Source organism: Biomphalaria glabrata, chromosome 4 (genome assembly GCF_947242115.1).
Source record: "Biomphalaria glabrata chromosome 4, xgBioGlab47.1, whole genome shotgun sequence".
Lineage (NCBI taxonomy): Eukaryota > Metazoa > Mollusca > Gastropoda > Planorbidae > Biomphalaria > Biomphalaria glabrata.
The window spans coordinates 22,384,897-22,409,327 of NC_074714.1; the positions used below are offsets into that span (position 1 = coordinate 22,384,897).

General features: G+C 32.3%; 2 protein-coding genes across 12 annotated transcripts in view; one reads left to right on the forward strand and one right to left on the reverse strand.

Moving 5' to 3' along the window:
- The window catches only part of LOC106078842 (E3 ubiquitin-protein ligase XIAP-like), a 37,445-nt gene extending 14,209 nt beyond the window's left edge, over nucleotides 1–23,236 (forward strand). The window contains exons 5-7 of one of the 4 annotated variants that reach the window (XR_001219902.2): nucleotides 11,732–11,830; nucleotides 12,365–12,418; nucleotides 14,710–14,790. The gene's annotated coding sequence lies outside the window, so the exon portion shown is untranslated. Of the gene's footprint in view, nucleotides 1–11,731; nucleotides 11,831–12,364; nucleotides 12,419–14,709; nucleotides 14,791–15,542; nucleotides 16,318–20,053; nucleotides 21,877–23,105 lie in introns of those variants that run through there. The other 3 variants (XR_008777569.1, XR_001219903.2, XR_008777570.1) reach the window with 3 other exon arrangements.
- LOC106078841 (uncharacterized) lies at nucleotides 2,001–24,431 on the reverse strand. 8 transcript variants are annotated; one of them, XM_056026866.1, is made up of 6 exons: nucleotides 24,307–24,431; nucleotides 22,411–24,057; nucleotides 21,870–22,048; nucleotides 19,491–19,629; nucleotides 19,298–19,348; nucleotides 2,001–8,762 (listed from the first exon to the last, which is right to left on the reverse strand). In XM_056026866.1, the coding sequence occupies exons 2-6, from the start codon at nucleotides 24,029–24,031 to the stop codon at nucleotides 8,563–8,565; spliced, it is 2,190 nt and encodes a 729-aa protein (XP_055882841.1). In that variant the 5' UTR covers nucleotides 24,032–24,057; nucleotides 24,307–24,431; the 3' UTR covers nucleotides 2,001–8,562. The 8 variants fall into 8 exon arrangements, with proteins under 8 accessions (XP_055882841.1, XP_055882840.1, XP_055882845.1 ...); XM_056026865.1 differs by having other exon boundaries at nucleotides 19,298–19,366; XM_056026870.1 differs by lacking the exon at nucleotides 2,001–8,762 and adding an exon at nucleotides 15,146–15,285.

Below are 24,431 nucleotides of genomic sequence, written 5' to 3' on the forward strand. Positions count from 1 at the left end.
AAAGAATAAAGCTGTAGAGGCGAGCATTATTTGCGAAGGTTGGAAAATGGGGGTGGAGTTCCCAAAGAGGGAGGGGTGGATAGAGAGGAAAAGAGATACGGACAATGAGAGAGATGTGCAAATAGGCCTAAAGGCAAAGAGAGAAAAAGAGGACTGTTCCAATTCAAGTTAAAAATTTAAGTGGGATGGCTTTACGATATGCATGGTTAAGAGCAGGGACTAGAGAGAGAGAGAGAGAGAGAGAGAGAGAGAGAGAGAGAGAGAGAGAGAGATGTCATAATTTCGGATTAGAGTTGTTTTGATTTTTTTATAAGAGATATACAATAAGGACAATTAAATCTGGTTGAAAGGCAGCTCTAGAGGAAGGATGAAGAAGAAAAACTGAAATACACTTATAAATTTGAAATGCATCTTAGCCTAAAGACATAATTTTTACCTAAACAAAACAAACAAACAAAAAAAACAAAACAAAAAAAAAAGAATTTTAAAACATTTTCCAGACCTGATAATAAAAACTCCTTTGTTTACGGAATGTACATAAACGAAAACAATTTGTTCCACTAAAAGCGATGTCAGTCAACATTTTGTTTACAGCGCCACTTTCCCAGATAAAAAAAAATATTGCAAGCCTTTTCAACTTACCCAGCACCAATTTAGGAGGAGACCTGAAAGGAATTTCTGTATTTTAAGCAGATGAAATACTTTCTCCTGAAGTCTAAATCATCATAGTCATAAGGGTGCAGGTAAAAATGAAGGCGTGAAACCAATCGATACAAAGTTACTGCATTGTGAGAGACATTTGTGGCACATGAAGAGAGCTTATTTAGTTAATGAGCTTCAACGTTGAGAGATAGTCTCATCTCAAGCAAGGCATCCTGTAATTGACCTGTTTCAGTCAGCAAAGGGCATTTGGAAAAAAAAATATGAATGGCACTAGGTAAACACATTTCGGAAGAAAACCTTTTTCATTTTATCTTCAGAAAGACGGGTAGAATCGTGATTACGGAGACTTGTTGAAATGAGACGTGCAAGAGAAGGTTTTGAGTACAATTCAGATACAGACACCGTTAGCTAAAACTGTTCAACTGTTCTTTGAAGGTAAAATAACATCTTTTAATTTAATAATTTAGTTTAAAAAAAAGAGAATCTTCAAGCCCTCGTCTGCACTACAAGAACACCACTGAGAAGGTGGCGCACAAAAGGTTGAGAATCGCTGCATTGAAGTTAAAATAACAACTGAAGTAATACAGTGAACAATGTCGTATTAAAAAAAAATACAAGGCTTAAAATGTTTTGTGTACAATGTAGAAAATAAATAAATTATTAAAATGTAAAAGTGGCTAACTTTGAACTTGTTAATATACTATTCGAACATTACAATAATACAATAACTAAATAGTCTCCTTTAATATTTGTATGCCATTAGAATTCAGACTAAAGGGAGTAAGAGGGAGTTTTTTTTTATTTTAAGAAAAAAATTGACACGTGCTAGCAAAATAAAAAATCGCGTAATTAATACAGCCAGACATCTACTAATTGATAAAGAGAAAAGATGAGGGGCCAAATTGTTCATGCAATGCGTCCATGTGTAGGAAACTAATCAATTGGAAAGAAGAACACCTAAAATCTGTTTCACCATTTTGTTAGCAAAAACATATAATATTCTATAATGTATTCGCCTATTATATCTCATGCTTTAAGGGGACAACATCGGTTAGGACAACAGTTAACAAAAGAACTGAACGAAGTTAAATATGTTTAGGTCTCCATAAATAAAAAAAAATATCTAAAATTCTAACAATTAGCACGCAACACTAGCAGTTCATGTTAAGAAGTTTTAAAAAGTGTTTATTTCATTTCAACATTCAGGAGTGAGATAGGAGACCAAAAAAAATCACATTTCAAATAAATGAGTGCATGGATAATACAGTGTATAGAGGGCTCTGACCTTTGTTCTATTCCTACGTTCTTTTTTAATTTTTTTTATTTGACAAAAGAAAATCAGTTCTCTCAAATAATATGAAAACTAACGTTTTGTACAGGACGGTTGTGACTTACTTAAGTTATAAATTAGCATGATCAGCTTTGTGTTTGTTCTGTTCGTAAAAATATAAAATTGCTAACAATTGGTTAATGAAAGCTATTGAGATTGAAAAGTTAAAAAAATCTGCAGGAAATTCATAATATTTAATAATTTAATCATAATAAGTTCGAAATATTTTTTCCTTCTATAAAAATGAAAAAAAAAAGAGGTCCAAATAGTGTTTAGACTTAAAGACTTAAAGGTATAGAATTCAAACTAGTAGGAAATAGAATTGAGATTAATAAAGCAGATTGTTACAATAATGTTAAAAAATGCTTAAAATTATTTACAGCTTGCAACAAAATTTAATAAGGCCTATTTAAAAATTTTAACATGTGAATAAAAAGAATAAAATAGTTTTGTACATATGTATACAGAATATGTGAGATTGGGTAAATTACTATGTTTTAACTTATATGTCAAAGTATCATTGTATATATGGGTGTCACTAAAATGTTTGATTAAATAAAAGAATAATAATCTTTTTTATATTTAAATTTTTAATAAATTGGGAAAATTATAAACTAATTGGTTAATTTCAGTCAAGTACAAATTCATTCCCTTGTTCGATATACCAAACAAAATAATTATATACCATTGTTAATTACGTAATTGGTTTTTTTTTAATTTATTTTGAGCAAAATTCCAGCTTGATCCGAATTCGCTTGTAGGGGAAATAAGTGTATAAACATTTTACCAGACAGTCAGACAGACAGACAGAGTTAATATAAGCTTTGTAATAAAAAGAAAAATGTATAATTTTTGTTGTTGTATAACTTAGCAATTTAAAATAAAACATAAAAGCTGAGTAAGAAAACAAATATTACAGATCTAACAATTGAAAAAGAAATACAACGCAAAATGTGTACCTTATTAATTAATTGATTCTTTAACTTTTTATTCTCAGTAGTTTTCTTGTTATAAGTGGATGAAGCAAATTCACATATCTGGGAAGAATAGAATCAGATGACGTATTGCTTCTAAGGAAGTGAATAACCGTCTGGCCAGGGCCAGTAGTGTTTTGGAAGCCCACAAGCGAGAGTTGGGGCGAAAGAAATCTGCCTGCCCACACAAATCAGTGTCTACCAAGCAGTTGTTTTCTCAACCCTTCTATATGGATCTAAGACAGAACTATGCAGAAAGGAACTAAGAATTCTTGAACGTTTTCACCTATGATGTTTGCGTTCTATCGTGGGCATTCAGTAGCAAGACACACTACAAAAATTCTTACTAATGCTTGTATGAATAATATAGCCCGACAATTACCCTTGGCAGGGCATTTATACCGTATGGCAAATGAATAATTGCCAACGGTCATTTTTTTGGTGAGCTAAAAGGTGGTCAACGTAACAGAGGTGCCCCATGGAAACGCTTTGAAGACCTGATAAGGCGCCAAGTTGAATAGAGCACCTGGCTGCAAGCGGCTTCACAGCGAGACAGCTGGAGGTCACAGGCCGCGGGATACACATATGAGACCAAAAAAAAACTCACTTCGAGGACAGAAGTAGATAGCGAAAAGAGAATCTTAATCGATCACAAGAAGTAATGTTTACGTCTGCGCTGAAAGTTGCAAAATATGTAGGTCGCAGATGGGGGCCGCCTAACCACGTGAGAAATATAGGCAGGCGTATAGAGAACAAAAATCAATATTCAGGCAACTTTAATGTGGCACATAGGCCTACCATTGAAACTTAAGTTGTTGGGTTTTTTTTTCATTTTTGTGTTGAAAAGAAATCTGGAATGAGAAGGGGGGTAGAAGGTTGCACAATGGCATGACATTTAAGTGCAACAAAGAGTTATTAACAAAGTACCTACAGTAAGAGAGGATTTAAAGTCCTAAATCCTTGCTCCCAAAAACTTGTAAAAAAAATATCGCTACTTTCAGATCTTATTTAACATTTAACAAATTTATTGCTGTTGCAGTTGTTGAAAAAATCCTAATGAACAAGAAAAACATAAAATACTTTAAAAAAAAAAAAAAAAAAAAAAACACAGCTTATATTTAGTCATATTGTCTCATTTAGTTTGGATCAGTCAGTTAATAGTTGCTGGTACAGGCGTAGGCATACTAAATTTGTGCGATTATAAATATTTTTACAATTGTTTTTGTTTAGCTTTTAGTTTTCTCAATGCGCTCTGATCTTATCACTTGACTTGTCTGGACCAGTTGTGAAAGGGGAGGGAAGAAGGGGGTATCTTTGTAAATGTTTACATTATCGTTTTTTTTTAAAAACATAAAACAATTTCACTCAAGTCTCAAAATTCCTCAAAGGGACTAATTCAGCTTATACCACCACATTTGCCAAGTACGATTTCTTTCCCTTCTTCAAGATACCAATCAAAATAAGCAATTACCAATTGTCAATTAACTAATTGGTTAATTTTGTTTTATGATTCTTGTGTTGTCAGGTAAAAGAAATAAATGTGCAAAATTTCAGCTTAATCGTAGATTGGGTGTGTGAGAAATAACGTGTACAAACTTTTTACCAGACAGACAGAAAGTCAGAGTGAGTTGGTATAAGCTTTATAAAAAATAAATGATGATAAAATATAATAAAAGACAAAAATGAGTCATTTATTAGCATGAACTAACAGGGCTATAGCCCAAACTATACTAGCCTTTAATATAAAAAAAAGATGAGGGAAACATAAAAAGACCAGGTCAGGGTGTTTCATGTGCTTCCCTATATTTCTCACTTAGTGAGATTATTTACCGCACATAAGCTTCTTTTCCTCACCAGGTTTCCAATGGAGCATTATGCATATCAGTGATTATGCTGCTACCAGCTGTCCAAGTCAAATATTAATGGTTTTCATAACCTAAACCTATAATGCTACCAGCATTAGATATTGTCTTGCTAGAGGGCATGCTAGCTTATCAGAAATTCAACTACCAATGTCTAGCTGCTTATAGGAGGCCAATAACAATGGATCACTTCTAATGCTCAATGAACCTACATTTGGCATTATTTCAGCAGCATATACATGTAAGTTAATAAGTTATGCATACACTTGAATTAATAAAACAATCATACTTTTTTTGAAGTTGTGCGACAATAATAATTAATATAAATAAGTTTGTAAAGAAAATCTCTTAGTATTTGTGTTTAAGTGAATGTGAAATATTTTTTTACATTGTTTAAAAAATATAGGCTGTCAAAACATAAGAAGCAATTACAGGAGTCTTGAGCTTTATGTTGACATAGAATATTTTACAAATGTTTGTAAATGTGTAAGAGAATTGCCGATGGCAATGCAAAATATTTTTATCTTTTTAATAACAGATACTGATGTCAGTTTAAATGAATATTTTATTTTGACTTATTTGATTATGTATTTATTGAATTTAAGTTTTATTTGATTCTTTTATGCAAAATAAAATAGATACTAAACGAAGTATATAATATTAAAAATAATTTTAAAAGGATTTTCATTTTCAGGCTAAAAAAAATACGTAGTTACATTTGTTCTTCCAAAAGTGCCCCCGTTTTTAAGGTAAACTGATCAGCCGACTAATGAGGACTATGTGCACCCGAAATGCTAGACTGCACACTGGGCAAGCTATTCTAGCTAGAGATTGTGTCAAGGCTTTTTTATTTCTTTTGCACTTTTGTACTGCCAATGCTGTTTTCTTGTCCTCGTCAAGTTTTCACAGCTCAACAATGCCCTAACATATGCTTCCCACGTATTAGCTACTTCTAAAAAGGTAAAAACTGCTTTGCTCCTATCAAGAGAGGTACAGTGCTTAGATGCAGCATGTAAACATTCTCAGATACTCCCTCTCACCACTGGTCAACAAAAGTGCTTGAACAATAGCGCACTGAGAATGTTTTAAAGATGAAAAATGAGCTATACAGAATCAGTTAAAAAAACAACCAACAAATGAATAAGCAGTTTGTGTTTTACCTGAAAGTCAACAAGATTACAAAATACTCGTTTCCTCCTACAAAGTCTGTTCTTTATAAGCATAGTTCACTACTAGTTAAATCTTGGTCATTGTTTGTATGGTGGTTTAGGTGTGGAGTTTGGGTGTATTGTAACGCGTAAGTAAAAAACTGACATGTTTACATGTTTGTGTGTAATATGGGAGTAAGACTGACATAATGGGTTTGCTTACATGTTTGTGTAATGTTGAAGACTGACATGTGGGGTGCTTACATGTATGTGTATAATTTAGAAGTAAACTGATATTGTGGAGCTTACATGTTTGTGTGGAATGTGGAATGTGGAAATAAGACTGATATGGAGTGTGGAGGTGCTTATATGTTTGTGTGTAAAGTGTAATGTGAAAATAAGAGTGGTATTAAGGGTGGAGGTGCTTACATGTTTGTGTGTAATGTGGAAATAAGACTGATATAGGGGGTGGAGGTGCTTACATGTTTGTGTGTACTGTGAAAATAAGACTGGTATTAAGGGAGGAGTTGCTTACATGTTTGTGTGTAATGTGGAAATAAGACTGATATAGGGGAAGGAGGTGCTTACATGTTAGTGTGTAATGTGGAAATAAGACTGATATAGGGGGTGGAGTTGCTTACATGTTTGTGTGTAATGTGGAAATAAGACTGATATAGGGGGTGGAGGTGCTTACATGTTTGTGTGTAATGTGGAAATAAGACTGATATAGGGGGTGGAGGTGCTTACATGTTTGTGTGTAATGTGGAAATAAGACTGATATAGGGGGTGGAGGTGCTTACATGTTTGTGTGTAATGTGGAAATAAGACTGATATAGGGGGTGGAGTTCCTTACATGTTTGTGTGTAATGTGGAAATAAGACTGATATAGGGGTGGAGTTGCTTACATGTTTGTGTGTAATGTGGAAATAAGACTGATATAGGGGTGGAGTTGCTTACATGTTTGTGTGTAATGTGGAAATAAGACTGATATAGGGGGTGGAGTTGCTTACATGCTTGTGTGTAATGTGGAAATAAGACTGATATAGGGAGAGGAGATGCTTACATGTTCGTGTGTAATGTTTAATGTGGAAGTAAGACTGATATGGGGTGCTTATATGTTTGATTGTAATATGACTGATACGGGGGAGGTTGCTTACATGTTTGTGTGTAATGTGGAAGTAAGACTGATATGGGGTGCTTATATGTTTGATTGTAATATGACTGATACGGGGGAGGTTGCTTACATGTTTGTGTGTAATGTGGAAGTAAGAATGACATTGGGGTGCTTACATATTCGTATGTAATGTGAAAGTAGGCTGATCTGGAGGTGCTTACATGTTTGTGTATAATGTGGAAGTAAGACTGGCATGGGGGCTGAATACGAGTTCGTGATTTACTTATTTTGTTGTCTTGGTTTTGTTTTACTTTTGTTTTATATCATTTTTAGAGCACTTACTAGTATCGAAAATAAAATGGGAAATTTGACATAACTGAACTATATTAAAATATGTCCTCCTATTTAAAAAAAAATGCAAAAAAAAAAAAAAATAAACAAAAAAAATAAACAACCATAAATCATAGACTTATAAATGCCTATATTAAATCTAGACTGGAAATGGGAAACAAATACTAATCTGCGATTGATCGTTTCACAGACCTATATATATATAGATTTTTATGTACGTAATTCTTTTTCAAGTTGTAAGGGAAGTCGCCCCAATCAATCTTTTTTTGTCTTAGAAAAGTAATGATCTTTAGTTTTCAAAGTTTAGAAATAATGCAAAATCATTTCTCGGATTTTCTTTAGAATGGGCTTTTAATCACAGAACTATATATTCAGCAAATATATGAAACAAATCCATTTCCTATTAGTTTCCATTGAGATAATGTTTCAAAAATCCTAGATCGAAATAATTCATGTCTGTTGATTTTATCATCTTATGTACATTTAAATAGATTGATTACCTAGATCTTTCTAGATTACGAATCTAAAAATTGCAAAATAATAATTATGAGACGAGAGTACTCTTATTTTTTAGGTTTAATTACTAGATCTAGATCTAAATATTAAATTATGTTATATAGGTTAGGGTTAAAAAAAAAACTTTACTTTTTATAATTACTTTACAAAACAACGCCTTGTTTCAACTTAAAAAAAAATTCACAACGTTTGTTGTAGTTTTAAAAAGATCTCCATGTCCAGTCTAGATATAAATTATATAAGTCTATGCCATAAATATTTTTGCTATAAAATATTTTTTTTAAAATGTACATTAGGCTTAATACAAAATCGCATAATTCAATCCTTGCAACAAAATTTACCTCAAAAGATTTTGTTTTTACTCTTTGGACAAGAAAAAGTGCAAGAATAAATTGATTTACTAAAATAATAATTATATATTTTTTTACCTTCAAACATTTTAAAGACAAACCTACAGAACTACAAGGATGTGAAAAAAAAAAAGGGGCGGGGGGAGACTTGAAGGAAAGAGCTTATGCACATTCAATGTGATAGATAGGCCTAAAATTTTGTTAAGATGGTAACAAATAAAAATAGCGTCACACAAAAATAAACCATCTTCATTCTATTCAAAGAAAATACGTGTTTTTCCTTCAATATGGCTGTGACAACTATTGCAGAACTCCTGCAGAAGAGAGCATTCTACACAAGTGATGACGTGACCACAAGGAATGAATATAACTTGTACATCCTTTCTTTGACAGATCTCGCATATCAGTCTAGAGAGTCGCCAGTTATATTCTGCTTGAAGATCAGAAATGTTTCCTGTAGAATTTCAATGTGTATAAATTTTAAACAATAACTTAACTGTATAGGCTATATATTTAAATTTGAAGACTGCAAAAATTAAATATAGAGTAATCTCTATGACATTTGATAAAACATGTTTATATTATCTATAAAACAAATGTTAAAGTGTCTGGTCTGTATCTGTGTAAAGAATTTAAACGATTGGATTTTTGTGAATTGTCAGTCACTATAATTTATATCGAATTTACCAAAAATTAGAGAAAGCTTCTAAAAACTTCTCAGAAAATGATGTGGAAAAAAAATTCAAGTTAGACGTTTTACGTGATGCAAGTACCCAACATCATTACTGGTCTTTGGAAACAAAAATAATTGAGGACTGGTTTAAAGTCTGCTAGAAACAAGAGAACAGCCATGCTAAACTACAAAAGGAAGCTCACCCCAAGCAAATTAAAAGCGCTTTGATCTACTCGGAGCAACGCCCAAAGATTAGCGAGACAGTGCGCTAACATTCAATTTTGTGCCTACTGTGGTAACATCAGAGGACTATATAAGGGCATAAGGGCCTCTAAACCTCACACCAGCAAGTGTGCACCGCTCAAGTCAAAAGATGATCAGTGATCGTGCTCTACAAATGGAGCGATATGTAGAGCACTACGTAGAACTTTACCAGTCTGGAAATGTCATCTCGCAAACCACTTTGTTTAATAAAACTTCCCACCACTTTCAGTATTGAACAAATTAGACGAAACGCCCTCGGTGTATTTTAAACGAAATTTCATATTCTCAAATAACACTGCTTCACTATTTTTTTTTCTCTTTAAATTTGTAACTTATTATTTTGCATTTATGTAGCTTTTTCACTTATTGATTTGTAAACAAGTTTTGATTATGCAAGTGTCACAGTCTCGGTTGACATTGCCTGTTCACCTCGGGTTAAGAGGGTGAAAAGACACGTGAAACTCCTGATATAGAAACAGGAAGTAATGATGACTAAATTGACTTTTAGTTCAGTTGAGTAGTATCCTTGGGGCAGTCGAAGCCAGTGGTCACTTGAGACAGTAGGCCTACATATATTTCTAGTAGTTAGTTCTCTGTACTGCGGAATCGTTATTGTTACCCGCTGTGATGCGGCCGTGATTTAATAAGTAAAGTTATATGTATATCTATTCCTGAGGACTTAGTATATTGGAGATGTTTGATACCGCTGTTATACGGACTTAACTATATTTCTATGCATTGGATCACATTTGTAACTACTATGAAGTGCAGTATATTGTTTTATTGAATAAATCTTATATTTGATTATTGTATTGAAGATTGACTCAAGTTTTGTATTCTATTCATGTCCAGTCCGTTATGTGCTAAGAGGACACACGAACCTCCTTATTCAACATTATACACATTCACGATGTTACAATAAGGGATCCTCCAGTAAAATAAAAAGGAAAATCACTTCTATACAAAGACTAGAACTACGTAGGCCTACCCCAGACAAAGTGTAAAATGATGATTATTTTTTTTTTTTTGGTAATAATACAATTTCTGCGAATAGTATTTATTCTATTCGATAGTATAACAATAATTTAGTCATATTCTTTAAAACAAAGAATAATGATAAAAACTCATTTACCCTAAGTAGCAAATTTGTCAGAAAGCCAAAAAAGTCGAATTAATTATTTATTAAATTATACATTATTAATATTTTAAAAAATAAAATCGGTGATTTCCGATACTTTAAAGCGAATTGAATTTTTAGAATTTTTTTTTATCTCATGCTTTTACCAATATATTTTAAATATAGACCTAGAGCTACTTAATTTCTAGAGCTAAGATATCGACTCTTCTAGTCACTCTAGATTATCTAGATCTAGACTCTATATCTACTATCTAGATAGTAAATTCTAGAATTATATTTCGCTCGATTTTTTCGACCGAGACTGAGTCTACTCATTCTACAGTGAGACTGAGATTACAAATATTTATATTAATATAGATCTAATAATATTGTAATATAGTATAGATCTAGATTCTATATAATTATATATATATATATTACACAATTATTTTACCATGTTCCAGGTAGCCTACCTGGTAGGGTATTGCCTAGATTTAGATATAGATCTATATAGATAGATCTATTTTTCTTTACATTATTATTAATTATAAGTATATACTATAGTAATATAGTATTATTTAATATATTAGCCTTTACTTAGAAGTAAGGCGTATGGATAGAATCATAGATACACTCATACTCATGACTCATACAGTACATCAATTGGAATTGGTAAGAGTAAAGGTAATTTCCGCTTTTAGCTGTCATATTTTTAGATGTAATTAGAATTTAGGTCATTGGTTAATATACATGACTAAATGCACGACGCTTAGCCATAAACATAAACAGCTTCTTTTTTGAAGTAACGTCTGTATCATATAGATCTAGTAATTCTAGATCTAGTTAAGATAAAAGTGAAAAATCCTTTGACTTTGATTGAAACAATATTTTTAATAATTATAAATAATATCTAGCCTAGATCTTAGACTTAGATCTAACAATCTAATCTAGGACTAGATTAAATAAGCCTTAAAATACGTTTTAAATAAGACTTATAAGGCTTGACTTGGAGTCCAAAGATTAATTAGGAATGCAGTATTTCCCTTGGCTACGCAGCTCCAGCTGCAACATACATCATCATAGTAAATCTAAATCATACACATTTTGCCACAGGACATCCAGTGCAGACATTTATTTATTTAAACATTTTCCACCAGTGGTCAATTTAGCTTTTTTTCTGGACATCTGGACTGTCCTCCAATGTGGATTTATAAATAATATTTTTTTAAATTTATTTAGCAACATAATTTTACAAAATTCATATTTTATGAATGTTATACTATAATTATAATTTTTAGATCTTAAAATTGTCTCATTATAGTCCTGAATCCTTATACCTATTATAAGTTTAATTTAATTTATATCGCAGTTAAAACAAAATTTAAGCTTCCAGAGGAAGGGAGACCGTTGTAAATAACAGCGACACAAGTCAAAGAAGCAAACATTGAAGAAAATGAAGACCACTCAGGTAAAAATAAAATATTTAATAAAGAAAAAAGATGTATATTCAACAACAGTTTAAGATAATTATTTCATAATTAACTTAAGTAATTAAATGTCTTTTGCATATTCCTCCTACCTACCTCCTAGACGCAAGCTTCCTATACACCTCCATTCTGCATGCTGATGGCCTTAAAGCCATTTGTTACTTTTTTGAAACACCAGAAAATAAACACAAACATTCACTGACATTCTAGTTTGCCTAGCAACTCTTGTACTAACTCTCAACTCCTTCGAATTTAATGGACAATTTTTCAATCAAATCAGTGGGGTAGCCATTGGCATTGGTGCATCATTCTGTCCCTCTTATGCTTGCCTATACATGGGTTTCTAAGAAATTCAACATTTGTTCATCCTACAAGGGTCCCATGCCCGAATTTTATAGGAGATACATTGATGATGTGCTTGGCATTAAATCTTTGACACAGGAAGAACTAATCAAATCAATTGAATTCACCAATAACTTCAATCCCGATATTTGTTTTACTTATTTTATTTCCAGCACTAGAGTGAACTTCTTAGGCATCCAAATAGACATAACCCAAAATTCTCTAACATCTACCCCAGTGTTTCTCAAACTTTTTTGTCTGGCGGCACAGTAAAAAAACTACAAAAATTTCGCGGCACACCACGAAGAGCAACAGTTGTTTTATAATAAAAAAGAAAAAAGATTTTACCCGTTTTTAAGTATCACATTTAATGTGAAGGGTGTGCCTGTTTTTGAGAGCAAATTCGATCTAATCGAGACTCCAGAGCCGACAAACAAATTCGCATTTCATAGTCTATTGTAAGAAGTCTTTCTCTTTTCTTAGACTTGATTTCAGTCAGTGCTGAAAATCCAAACTCACAAAACCATGAAGATGCAAATGGAAGAATTATTTTGATTGCTTTTAAACTGATTGCAGGATATAACTTGTTGATTGAAATCCAAAAGACATCCAGGCTTTTCTCGGCAAAACTTGACTTAAGAACTGCATCGTTTTTTAAATCTATGAGCTGTTCTGCTTCTTCAGTTGTCAGATTTGTAGCTTCATTGTTTCCAATTAAATCTATGAGCTGTTCTGCTTCTTCAGTTGTCAGATTTGTAGCTTCATTGTTTCCAAATGGATAGCTGACCCATCCATATTCATTACTTCCAATTGTTGGAAAGTAATGCTGCAATGCTGACTGCAGGTGTGTCAAAGTGTCCAAAATTTCGGGGGTGATTTCTTCATTTGAAGCACATTCATTGTAAGTAGGAAAGCAGTCGAAGACTCCTTTCGAGATCTTACTTTGCCACAAAGACAATTTTTCCCCAAATGACTTCAGTTTTGAGGATGCAGTGATGATGGTTTCCGATGGTCCTTGAAGACTTAAATTCAATGAATTTAATTTATCAAATAAATCAGAGAGAAATGTCACCTTAACCCACCAGATCTCGTCATGAATTGAAAATCCAAAGTCTTTTTTTTTCAGCCTCCAAGAATGATATCAACTCGGCCTTGAGTTGAACGACACGTTTTAACACTTTTCCCCTGGAAAGCCAACGAACGTTGGTATGATACAGCAGACATTTGTAGTCTGAGTCCATTGCTTCACAGAGCTGAGAGAAAAGTCGGGATGCAAGCGGTCGAGATTTGATAAAGTTTACAACTTCCATCACTTGATCCAGAACAGACATCAAATTTTTCGGCAAAGATTTGAAGTGAATCATGCAGAGAACAACTAATACATTTGGATTTTCTTAACGCACAAGAGTGACGAATCTCTTTCTATTTCCTTTCATGGACGCATCAGGTCCAAGAATAGTTTCAACAACTATTGCTAAAGCTGGTGCAATGACTGATTCAGCCTCTGTGTGTGCTTTCTTGCGTTTTGCTAATAACTGAGCTTATAACTTATAACTTGCAATTAATCCCTTTTCTGGCAGCTTTAGGTAGTTCGTAAGTTTTTTAGCTTGTTTATTTTGTTGAGCCCTGATGTTTTCAAAGTATTCCTTCGGTTGCTCTTTTACAGCTGGATGTTTTGTTTCCATGTGTCTCTTCAATTTGCTTGGAACAAGTGCCTCATTCGACAGAGTTGCATTGCAGATCAGACAGAATGGCAATGGAGCATCTTCAGGTCCAGAAGATATGAAACCATATCCGATGTAATCTTCTTTGTACCTTCGTTTGGTTCCTTGCTTTTCATTTAACGCTTGCGCAGTTTCATTCTTGCTAACGTATTTCTCCATGGATAACAATGAATAATGCTTATTGATAATTTGTTATTATTAAAATTCACCTAAACAATTTACATGAAACACATCGCTTATTATTTGTAATAGTAGGCTAGTACAGACTAACAAACACTTTCTTGTCTGTTTAAAGTTTAAATGCTGGTTTATTCAAGTTAGATCGTCCATATATATAGGCTTAAAAGGAATTCAATTACCCCCCCCCCCCCCCCTATCTGTTAATGAGCACATTCTTTCAACATGCCTGCATTGTGGGTTACTGGGTTACACTAACAGGACGGGGCTGACAAAACAATAACATTTACTATCACATTATTATCGTAACCAATTCAAGAACTGACGTGAGTCTGCTAAGGCGGCCTACATTTGAGTCATTATAATAATATTTGTATAGTGGACAATGCCATAACGGCCATAACCTGAAGAGCTAACAACCTTTTCCGTCAATATGGAGCGACCCACTACTATTACTGGTCATTGCAAATGGGGATGTCATCGCAACGTAAAAAAAAATTAATAGTAGGCAGACTTGTGTAACGCTGCACTTGTGGCTTTCTGAAAACTCCCGCGGCACACCTGCAAATCTTCGGCGGCACACTAGTGTGCCGCGGCACACAGTTTGAGAAACACTGATCTACCCATTACAAAGATACTGACAGCCATAGCTACCTTATAAACTCGTCATCGCATCAACCATCCTGTAAAGATTATTTCTCCTACTCTAAACTTCTGCATATTTGACGCCTTTGACAAGACAACAAAGACTTCATTGAAAAGGCCACTGAAGTGAATAAAGGTTTTCTTGCGTTGTGGTTACCCCCTAGCTATTTTAGACAAATCGTTATTTCGAGTGAAAAATCTCAAAAGAGAACAAGCTTTGAAGAGAAAAATAAAATCTGGCAATGTTGAGAGGCCCAAATTGACATTATCCTACCACCCTCACGACCTAAAAGCAAAAAACATATTCATGAAAAACCTTAACATTGTCCTAGCCAATGAGCGTACTCATGACGTCTTTTCATCCCCACTTCTTGTGGTATTCAAGTGAGACCAAAATCTAATATTAATGCACACTAAACTCCACAACATTTCAAGTGAACCTGGCAATTGGCCATGTAAGCGACATGACTGTTAGACCTGCAAAACATGCTCGCCACACCCATCATCACTTGTCCTAAAGTAACCATCAAGATCAGTGGCAAATTGAACTGCAATTGTAGAGGAGTCATTTATATGCTATAATATGCTCAAGGTGACAAATGATCTATATTGAAATCACAGGGAGGGCTCTAAAAATACCTTAGAGACATTCAAATTTTGCAACGAAACATATTTGTCTAATAGGAAAGATTTTTTATTTTATACTGTCACATTTTCGAGATATATATAATTTCATTAATATATTTTTTTTTAGTTTTTTTTTACATTAGTTTTATTCTGTACTAGTATTATTTTAATTCTTCAGGTTTTTAAATCCTTAAAAAATCTGTAAACCATAGTGAATTTCTGGACTTGTACGTATACAAGAAGCACTAGGTTTTGTTTTAACAGTTCTTCATTTCAGCTAATTTATAAGTGGTAATTTGTATCCTGTAACAATATACACAGATCATAACCCCCTAATTTTCATTAACCAGATGAGGGGGGAAGAATCAAAGGATACTGAGATGGAGCTTGACTCTCCAACCTTTTGATCTAAATATTGTCGAGATACCAAAAGGAAAGAGAATGTAGTTGCTAACGCTCTGTCAAGAGTGTAAATAATAGAGTACAATAGAAGACAACCAGTCTACTGATACTTTTGTATTGGAAATAATGTTAAAGACTTTTTCCTTTCCTTTGGGTTAGAAGTGTTTTATAGACAAAGGGAGATAATATAAAGTTGATGTAATTTTTATAATTGAAAAAACTGTTTTCTTTGTAAACAAGTTGAATGCCTTGTGCATCATATAATTTCCCCACAAGAGCATTTTTAAGGGGGGAAGTGTGACAAGAGGGACAATAAAAGTAGTTACTTTTTTTTTCAATAAAAGTTAGTCCCCTTTAATATAGTATTTAACTCTTTCTCACCGTAAGTATTTTCCACGTCCTGATGGAATTATTCATTTTGTTCATTTGTGACACCTTCCTATCTTAGGGGATCAACAATTAATACACTTTTATTCAAAATGAGATTGGCACTAACACTACATCCTTTTCCCATTCATTTTTGCCTGACATCACTGCCCCCTTTCGATTTCTAGCACTTTTACACCAATGTTGCTCATTTCTTTTCTGCCTCGATACAGAACAACATCGGACAGATAAGTTAACTTAAGCCTATTTTGTGTTTAAAAAAATGTCTTTTTAGCAGCCCCCATAAGGGGAAAAGCCGCTATTAGGTTTGTGCAAACATGTTCGTATGTCCCACTCAGATCTCAAAACTAGAAGAGAAATGAAAAATATTATTTCACCATGTGATGCAGCTTGAAAAGTTTAGGTGCAAAGGCTATTTTTGATTTTCTAAAAGCAAACTGCTTAGTTTATAAAATTAATTATGCAAGCGATTTTTTCATAAAAATACACCAATTCTAAAACAATTACGTAAATGTAAAGGAGGCATTGTTACAATATGTTAACAAAGAATGACATTTTGTTGTGTATTTTCAGTATCACTAAGTCAAATACATTTATAAAATGTACAAGAAATAGTCACAACAAATGTAAATATTAGTTAAAGGTGTTTTTTTCTGGTCAACAAGCTGCTAAAATTAAAAGAAAACATTTATGTTTGTTTATAAAATCAAAGAATGCACTTTGCATGTAAATATCATGCACATTTTTTAAAATGGACTTTTTTATGCAGCGACTTTCATGCAGTAGCGTAATGCCTCAACATGATATGGTGCTAAACTAATTCCTTAAATAATTTTTAAAAAATCAGATTTTATATTTTTTTTTGTTTAGTGCCCCCATCAGGATAAAAGTTGCTTATTTTGTGCATTTTGTCTGTTGGTCGGTCTGTCCGTCACGTTTATATAAAAAACAACAACAACACTAAACGCTATTGAAAATCTGATTTAAACTTTAATGTTTCTTCCAAAACATTGCAATAGTTTTAAATATCTATTGTTTCGGATGTTTTTGTGAAAAATAAATCAATGCTAACGAATGTTTGTTTGCTCTTCTAACTTATATTACATGTAATTTCTGTGCTATGAACTATGAAGAACTATGAAGTTGTTCCGGATATTGTTTTATAAAAAAAATTATGTCAAATGATTATTTGAAATAGCAACATTGACTTACATTACCCTTGTTTTCTTGGACAATAAGTCAATATAGTTTAATTATTGTTTTGTATTTTCAACTTAAAACAAATTTATGTCAAATGACTATTTTTTTCTCTAAAATATTGACATTAGGTTGTTCAGGATTTTAAAATAAGGAAGTAATTTAGGAGAAATTATTATTAAAACACTTTTTAGACTTATTTTACATTGAGTTTTCTTGTTGAAACATAACAAATCTGTAAAGAATGTTCCGAATTTGATTTCGAAAAAGAAATCAGTCTAAATTACTTAAATTTTCTTACAAATTGTCGCCAAAATTGGTCGAATTTTATATGAAAAATCTACTAACACAAAAAACTGTTTGAAATCCCTCTTGTAATAAATAAAACAAATAATCTTCTTCTCATTTACAAATATCGGTTGTTCTGGATTTTTATGAAAAACATTCTAACTCCATTTATGTAAAATCACACTTCTGTCGTACATTATAGTTAATTTTCTAGCTAAACATTTTTAAATCTAATTATTGTTAATATTTTTTTCCGATTTTAAAGGAAAACAACTTCCTAACACCAAAATATGGTAAAAAAGATCTCTCCAGAAGGCTATGGTACATCTAATTTTCATACGAGATTATTCCAAAACTTTAATTAATGGTATTAGATTTATATAGATTTATATAGAATTCTCTTTTTCTCTAACTATATATACAAACATCCGGAACAATCTATTATATATACTTAAAACAATAGCTATGTTTCGGAAGGAAAATTAAAGGTTAATCAAAATTTCAATAGTTTTTTTTATTAATTTTCTTTTGATATTAACATGACGGACAGTCAGACCTTCTGCAGGACAATGGGGGATGGGAGCAGGCAGGGTTTGAACCAGGGACCATTTATAAATTCGAAGGACAGTCCAGCATGCAAACTGCAAATTTTTTTACCACGGCAAAGGAATCTTTAAAACATTATTACTTTTGACAATCAAAATTTAATGACATCTTGAATATTCCTTGCGAATAGGCGGATCCGACAGGGATCCGACTCTGAGGGGGGTCGCCTCTGAGTTTGTGGGATAACTGATAACACAAACTCTCTTTGTAATCTTGTTTTTTTTTGTTTTGTAGCTGATGAAGGCCTTGTGGCCCAAATATACTTTGTTTTACTTAGTCCAGCAGGGTCACATATAAATGCATGTTTTAGAAGGATACCTCATTAGATGCTGTTTGTGTGTGTGTTTAAATAGAGAATAATACTGTTTAATATAATATATATTTATATATATTTCCATATATTAAAGTTTTAATTTTTCATTATTTTAACAAGCTTAGTATCTATGGGTGTCTCGTTTCTAAAACAAAAATAAGTATTAAATATCTATTTGTAAAATAATACTTTTTAAATACTATTTTAATTAATTATTACTTGTAATAATATTTAAAAATAATATTAAATTACCACAAAATATACTTATGTACACAAATGCCTATAAAATGATTATATTTTGTTAATTTAAAGAAATTTTTTAAAATTATTTTGCATAAAGTAAAAAATGTATTATGCTGCTGCTGATTTTTGGTCTCTTAATAACAATATCTTTGAATATTATTCATATTATAATATATATATACATTTTAACATATATTTGAAAATATGTTTTGTACTGTTTAAAATGGCAATATATATGTAGCATTTTTGCAACAATGGAAAAATTAAGCCTCTTATGCTCCATGATGCAAATTTACCATGAAGCCACAAAGTCAAAACTACACATTGTATTTTTTTTTCTACCTTAGGATGCACTGGCCTTGGTGATAGGCATTTCATTATCGATGTTTCCATTTCAGGAGTATATATGTTGTAGACCCCATAAAGTGACAATAATGAGAAAACCAAAATTTTAAAGATGTATTTCAAAATCTTCACAACAGTGTTAAAAAACTCACCCGAATGAGGTACTTGTGCTCTAGTCAATCCAGGTTGTAGATATCTGCCACCTGTTACAGGATAAAATGCTAATAAAATGTGGCCAAAAGGCCACATTTTATTAAAATACAAATGATTAGTATAGAAGCAAAATGTTAAAAAGAAATATTGTTTTAATCGAATTACAGTCTAAGGAAAAAGTAATCCATTTACCTATAGCTCTTGGCAAATTTATCCTGTCTCTGGCATCTCTTGGCAAATTCATCCTGTCTCTGGCATCTCCTGGCAAATTCATCCTATCTCCGACAGCTATTGGTAAGTTCATCCTATCTCTGATCATTTGTTCAGTGATCTGTATAATGGTATTTGATTTCATAAGGATTTTATAAAATATTATGGTTTGAATACAAATTTGTCCAACACAAGATATTATTATAAATAAAAATACACAAGATATTATAAATAAAAACAAGCCAAGATTGTTACAATAAAATTTAAAAAAAATGGAATGGTGAATAATATTGTATCTAATTTTTTTTCACTTGTATAACCTTTCTCTCTCGTGCTAAAAACATTTGGACTTCTTATGTACTGGTTATCCCTTTGCAAAACAAGCGTTTGGAGACACCATTTACAACAATAACACAGTTAGGCTTAGATATGGTGATAATTTAACAATTTAGACATTACTGCATCTTAAGATGCTTGGATCTGCTCTCTATTTTCTTCCATTCTTTCATTTTATGCTCATACATGTTCTTATCATTAATTTTCAGTATTATTAGGAGGAAACACAAGCGAAAAAAACAACACTATTTCATGATGGCATGTAGGCTCATGTTAAGAAGAGTGGAGAACAATTTGAGCCCTTGCAGTATCAAATGGGGTAAAACACTGTTCAGTATCATGTTCTCCATTTTATGTTGACAGGATGCATCCTAAGGTAGACTGTCTAAAAATGTTTGGAATAGAAGAGGTATCACCACAAGCACAAAACTATGGGTCTATCGAGCTGTCTTCCTCCCTACATTGATTTATGCCTCAGAAATATGGACAGTATACAGAAGACATGAAAAAAACTGAAACCACTTTCACATGATATGTCTCATAAAAATACTGATGATAATTGGCAAGAAATAATACTTGAGTCTTTTGAAGAGTGGGGCTGCAAAGCATCCTCACAATCTTGATGAAGGTTTAGCTGTGGTGGGTAGGCCATATCTGCAGTATGGAAGACTCTAACTGTTCAACTCCTTTATGGTTAAGTAAAGAAAGGAAGCGCTAGCAAGGTGGACAGAAAAAGCTTCAGCTACACCCTTAAAGCATTTATGAATGCCTTCAGCATTGACCCAGCCACCTGGGAGTCAGAAGGACATGATAGAGCATCATGGCATTGCGCCAGGAAAACTGGCACACAAATTGCAGAGGACAAGAGAACAGCGTTGGCAGAAAAAAAGCATCAGAGAAAAAGGTCAATGACACTAGCTCCAGCTGGAATAACCTGCCCAGTCTGCAGCTGAACATTCTGGGCTCACATAGATCTCACCAGCCACATGAGGAGACATAAAACCCCTGTGCAATGCCCTCTACTCTGTGAAACCACAATATATGCTGCCCAATGAAATTATGATTCACTAATGAATAAAATGAACTGACATCATCACTGAATTTTTTGTGTGAAATAATCTTCCTAACCAAAATGCATAATGAAATATCATGAAAATTACTCATTAGGCTACAACAGTGTGGATATATTATATATATATATGTATATATATAAATATATTTTTTTGTTTAATCCAGAAGGATTAAACGTGTCTAATTGTGAAATTCTTATTTTTCATTAGTTTTGCTGGTAGAGTACTGCACAAAAAACTTACTTTTGCATCTGAAAAAAATCCATAATTATTTATATTATTTACTAGAACTACTTAACAAAAAGTAAAACAAAGATACTTAAATCAGAACGGCCATCACCCTTGTATGAGTTCTTTTGCAGTAGAAATAGTCATAAATGAGACTTTTGACAAGTGTCAAAGACGACAAAAGGAAACTCACTATACAATATATAACTTACAAGCACAAATTGATTGTATTTTAATATTAACTTTTATTCTAATTTTAATTAATATATAAGTAAGTGGGCAAAACCTGACCAGAGTATATATATATATATGTGTGTGTGCTAGATTTATTTATTATTTTCAAAAATTATACTACAAAAACTATTAACAAAAACCATATGGAACATTTAAGAGTGTTAACTTTTAAATCTTCATTTTTTATTTATTAAGGAATCATTCTTTTCTATTTTTATTACCGGGTACTAAATTTCTTTATTGATGAAAAACTAGAATGAGCTACCTGTGAATCTGTGAATATTATAACCAGTACACAGATTCATTATGTGTGAGCAATGCAGAAAAACAAATGATTTTTTAGTTGAAAAAGCTCTTCACTTTAACTGAATGAAATTAATCCTTTCTTAATTTAAAATGAAATTTACTTTGAAATACCATAGATGGACTAACTACAGAAATGCAAACATTCATTTTTTTTATACAGAAACAATTGTAATTAATTTTTTAATACCTGGCTTTGTTGTGTTGCTAATTCAAGGACTGTCTCAACATAATTATGTCCCATTTGCAGTTTCACATAACCACATGAAGGGGAATTTATTATATGTTTTACCATAATGTCTTGCCCATTGTCTGTATAACTGTCTGGAACATTACAGTAGAAGCATACTGGAAGTGCTGTCTCAGAACCTTTGCATAGTAATAAATATTATTAGTGATTATGATTTTTTTTTTCATAAGAAAAAAAAGTTATATATGGGTATAGGGTTACATCAGAGAATTCGTTTAAAAATATTAATATATGTAAATATCCTCATTTTTATTACAATAATTACATATCTACCAAAAATTAATCAATAACAAGTATAATAAATGTTTATTTTTTAGACTTAAATGTATTTAATCTGTATTATAGACCCTATTCTAAGTTAAGAATATTACTTGCCTTTTTTTAAAATCATTCTGAAGATAGAATTGCCTTGAAACAAACATAATTAAAACAAAATATTTCAAACAATTAAATAATTAAATAACACTATGAGTTTGCCTACCTTCAGCGAATTGGTCGCTGACTTGAAAGCCTCCAGCTTGATTTGTGTCCTGAACTGAGCTGGAGGCTTCATGGGATCTGTTAAAGTTTTCTCCTACTTCTGGTATTTGTGAATTGAGGGTTAAACTTTCTATGCTTCTTGATTCCATTGGTAAATCTTCATGATTTGTGGAGACTGCAGAATGAAAAGTTATCATTTTTTGCGTAGAAATGGGCACATTTACACATTTTAACCCTATCGCCATTGGGCATGTTGGTGATATCCTTAGGTGTATGCTTTTGATGTCATCTGTATACCTCCAATTCTCATATGATTTCATACAGTAAAAACATGTGGTTTTATCAGTAACATCAAAGCCTGTGTTTATAAAACCATTTGCTGCTAACATAATTGGGTACTGTTCTGCGTTTCTAGGAAAAGTCTTAAAAGTTTGAAGTCTAACAAATTCTTTCTTAAATTCTTTAACATTCAAGTTATAAACTCTGTTAATATGTAACCTTGTGTCATATAGCGCAGGATATGCAAAAATTGGCTGTGGGTTGTAGTGGAAATGTTCCCTATAAAAATCTTTTCTTCTAGGTTCCTTGCCTGCATTCTTAATAATTACGCCACTCCAGCTAAAGTTTTGTTTCTTCATATATAAATTCCATATTTTGACTATATATAATATATAATATTTTTTCTCTCTTATCCAGGAAGGCATGACCAAGTATTTTGCAAACACAGGTAGCATTAGAACAGATAAAGCATTCAACATAATAGTCTTTTGATCTAATACATTAGTATTAATATTTAATGGAGCGTTCAGTACCAAAGTTGTTCTAGCTAATTCTGTGGGATGAACAACTAACGCAACATCCAGTATAAAAGACTTTAGATCTAATACCATATTAGGAGCATTTGTATGATTTGAAAAAAACAATATTCTCAGATTCAGAGTGGAAGAGCAGTTATTAGTTGTCAAAAGCTGAAGTTCCATTGACAAACCAAATGACAAAGTGCTCTTTGCTTGTTGTAAAAGATGAAACTCTCTTTTCCAAAACACTGATGTCAATTTAATATACCTTAGATCAGTTCCTACAAAGTAGTCTGCCAAAGATAGTATAAGCAAATGTGGCAAAGCTTGATCAGTTTTGGTGATTCCTTTTGTTGGAACTATCTGTCCATGTTCAGTTTGGCTTTCTGAGTTCTTGCTTGATACTCTGTCTTTTCTTTCATTCTTGGGTCCATGTTCAGTTTGGCTTTCTGAGTTCTTGCTTGATACTCTGTCTTTTCTTTCATTCTTGGGTCCATGTTCAGTTTGGCTTTCTGAGTTCTTGCTTGATACTCTGTCTTTTCTTTCATTCTTGGGTCCATGTTCAGTTTGGCTTTCTGAGTTCTTGCTTGATACTTTGTCCATTCTTTCATTCTTGGGTCCATGTTCAGTTTGGCTTTCTGAGTTCTTGCTTGATACTTTGTTCATTCTTTCATTCTTGGGTCCATGTTCAGTTTGGCTTTCTGAGTTCTTGCTTGATACTTTGTTCATTCTTTCATTCTTGGGTCCATGTTCAGTTTGGCTTTCTGAGTTCTTGCTTGATGCTCTGTCCTTTCTTTCATTCTTGTTTTTTTTTCTTTTTTCCATTATTGTTCTTGCAATTATAGCTGTTGCTGAAAAAAAAAGAAAAGATTAGGAATATTACATTTTTATAATGGTGAGTTATATGTACTAGTGGGTATAACATTACAAAAAATTGTGACCAAAAATATAAACATATCTACTCTAAAATTGGTTTCAAAACACAGCCAATTAGCTATTGTATAATAATATGGTTAATTAACATTTTTAGAAAAACAAGTATAAATTAATGATTTATAGACAAACTAGGGAGCTACCATTATAAAAAATAAGGACTTTACCTATCAAAAAGTGCTCAAAATGGCTGCACAGCTTATAAGTGAGGAATGGCGGATTATCAATCAAAGTAATATTGGAAATTTCCAAAATTGTGCCTGGTTGACTTTTTTTATATAATTTTTAAAAG